The sequence below is a fragment of the Perkinsus marinus genome (assembly GCF_000006405.1).
Source record: "Perkinsus marinus ATCC 50983 genomic scaffold scf_1104296943776, whole genome shotgun sequence".
Taxonomy (NCBI): Eukaryota; Perkinsozoa; order Perkinsida; family Perkinsidae; genus Perkinsus; species Perkinsus marinus.
This window is the reverse complement of record NW_003211673.1, coordinates 1-1,198: the sequence shown is the minus strand read 5'-3', so window position 1 is coordinate 1,198 and position 1,198 is coordinate 1. Positions and strand designations below refer to the sequence as shown.

Genomic DNA, 1,198 nt, shown 5'->3' with positions numbered 1-1,198 from the left:
TCTGATCCTCCGTCTAACTCGATACCTAGTCGCCGATGCTATTCGGCTCGCAGGTGAGGAGATAGGGAGGCCATCAGTTAGTTCATCGCATTCTCGTTATATTGGCTTCTCATGGCCATTAATAGAAATCGCTGTTGTGGGAAAATATGCACATGGTCAACTCCATATGTTGGTGATGACAATATGAAAATTCCGAGGTATACACATCGGTTTCTGTATAATTCGTATGTGAACTTGAATAACTAGTGAGGGAACTCCTGAGCTCAGGTGAGGAAAGCGAGCATATATTCCTAACACTGCGAATAACAGTTAAACCGTTTCAATAGGGAGTCTCTTGAAGGGGTTGTGATTATGATCCATATTATGAATTATAGTATACTCATTAGTTAAATTCATTTTCATATAATGCATCTTCTACTAAGTTGGTGATATAGACAACTTTCCTGTCGTTTTGTGCTCGCTAATATAGAGTCCCTACCATCTCCCGCTGAATAGGGTTTATTTCCGTATAAGGTATCCCATCACTCGTGAATGAGGTCCCCAAGGGTTCGCCATGTCTCCTCCCAGTCGCTACTGGTATGGCTATCACTTTGGTCCTCCTAGCAGTTATGAAGCGACAGCGAGCGGCTCATCCGAATGCGAAGTAAAAGTGCTCATCCTTCTTCCCGAGTGAAAGCCTCCGAGGTTTAGATACGTAGTGTGGTCCCGGATCGATCAGAAGAGCTGCTTGAAGGCTATGCAACTTGCAGGGTTAGAGGTGGTCAGCGTTGATCAGAAACAATCAGACTCGGAGACAGAGCAAGGCCTTGTTACTGATGTTGATGCCACACGGGAAAAGGCATGAGCGAGATTTGGTTGTTCACATGCCGATGGTCTTGCTCAGGTTGACTACCTTGGAGGAGCTGATTCAGTGGTTGCTATTATCGGGACCACATCGACGTTCGCTCCTCGCAGTCCTGATGATATCCCTGCGCTGGGCAAAATCGCTAAGGAATTCGACGTAGGTCTGCAATCGACTCGATTGGTGAAGGGGGTTCCCGATCGAAGTTGGAGGAATATGTTTGGTTGCCTCAGCTGAGCTCTAGAGTTCACTTACGTTCTCGGGTAGAAGTATTCTGAAATCGAGAATTATATCTCTGAAATCTGCTCAAACTTTTCCTCACACATGTAGTTGACCATGTGCATATTTTCCCATACC

At 45.5% G+C, this 1,198-nt stretch overlaps 1 protein-coding gene across 1 annotated transcript; it reads left to right on the top strand.

Annotated features, from left to right (window-relative positions):
• Positions 1-578: 578 nt before the first annotated feature.
• On the top strand, positions 579-844 carry Pmar_PMAR008681 (hypothetical protein; the record flags this gene model as incomplete). Its single annotated transcript, XM_002780999.1, has 2 exons — positions 579-643; positions 691-844. 2 exons carry the CDS (start codon positions 579-581, stop codon positions 842-844), a joined length of 219 nt encoding a protein of 72 aa, XP_002781045.1.
• Between the last annotated feature and the right edge of the window lie 354 nt (positions 845-1,198).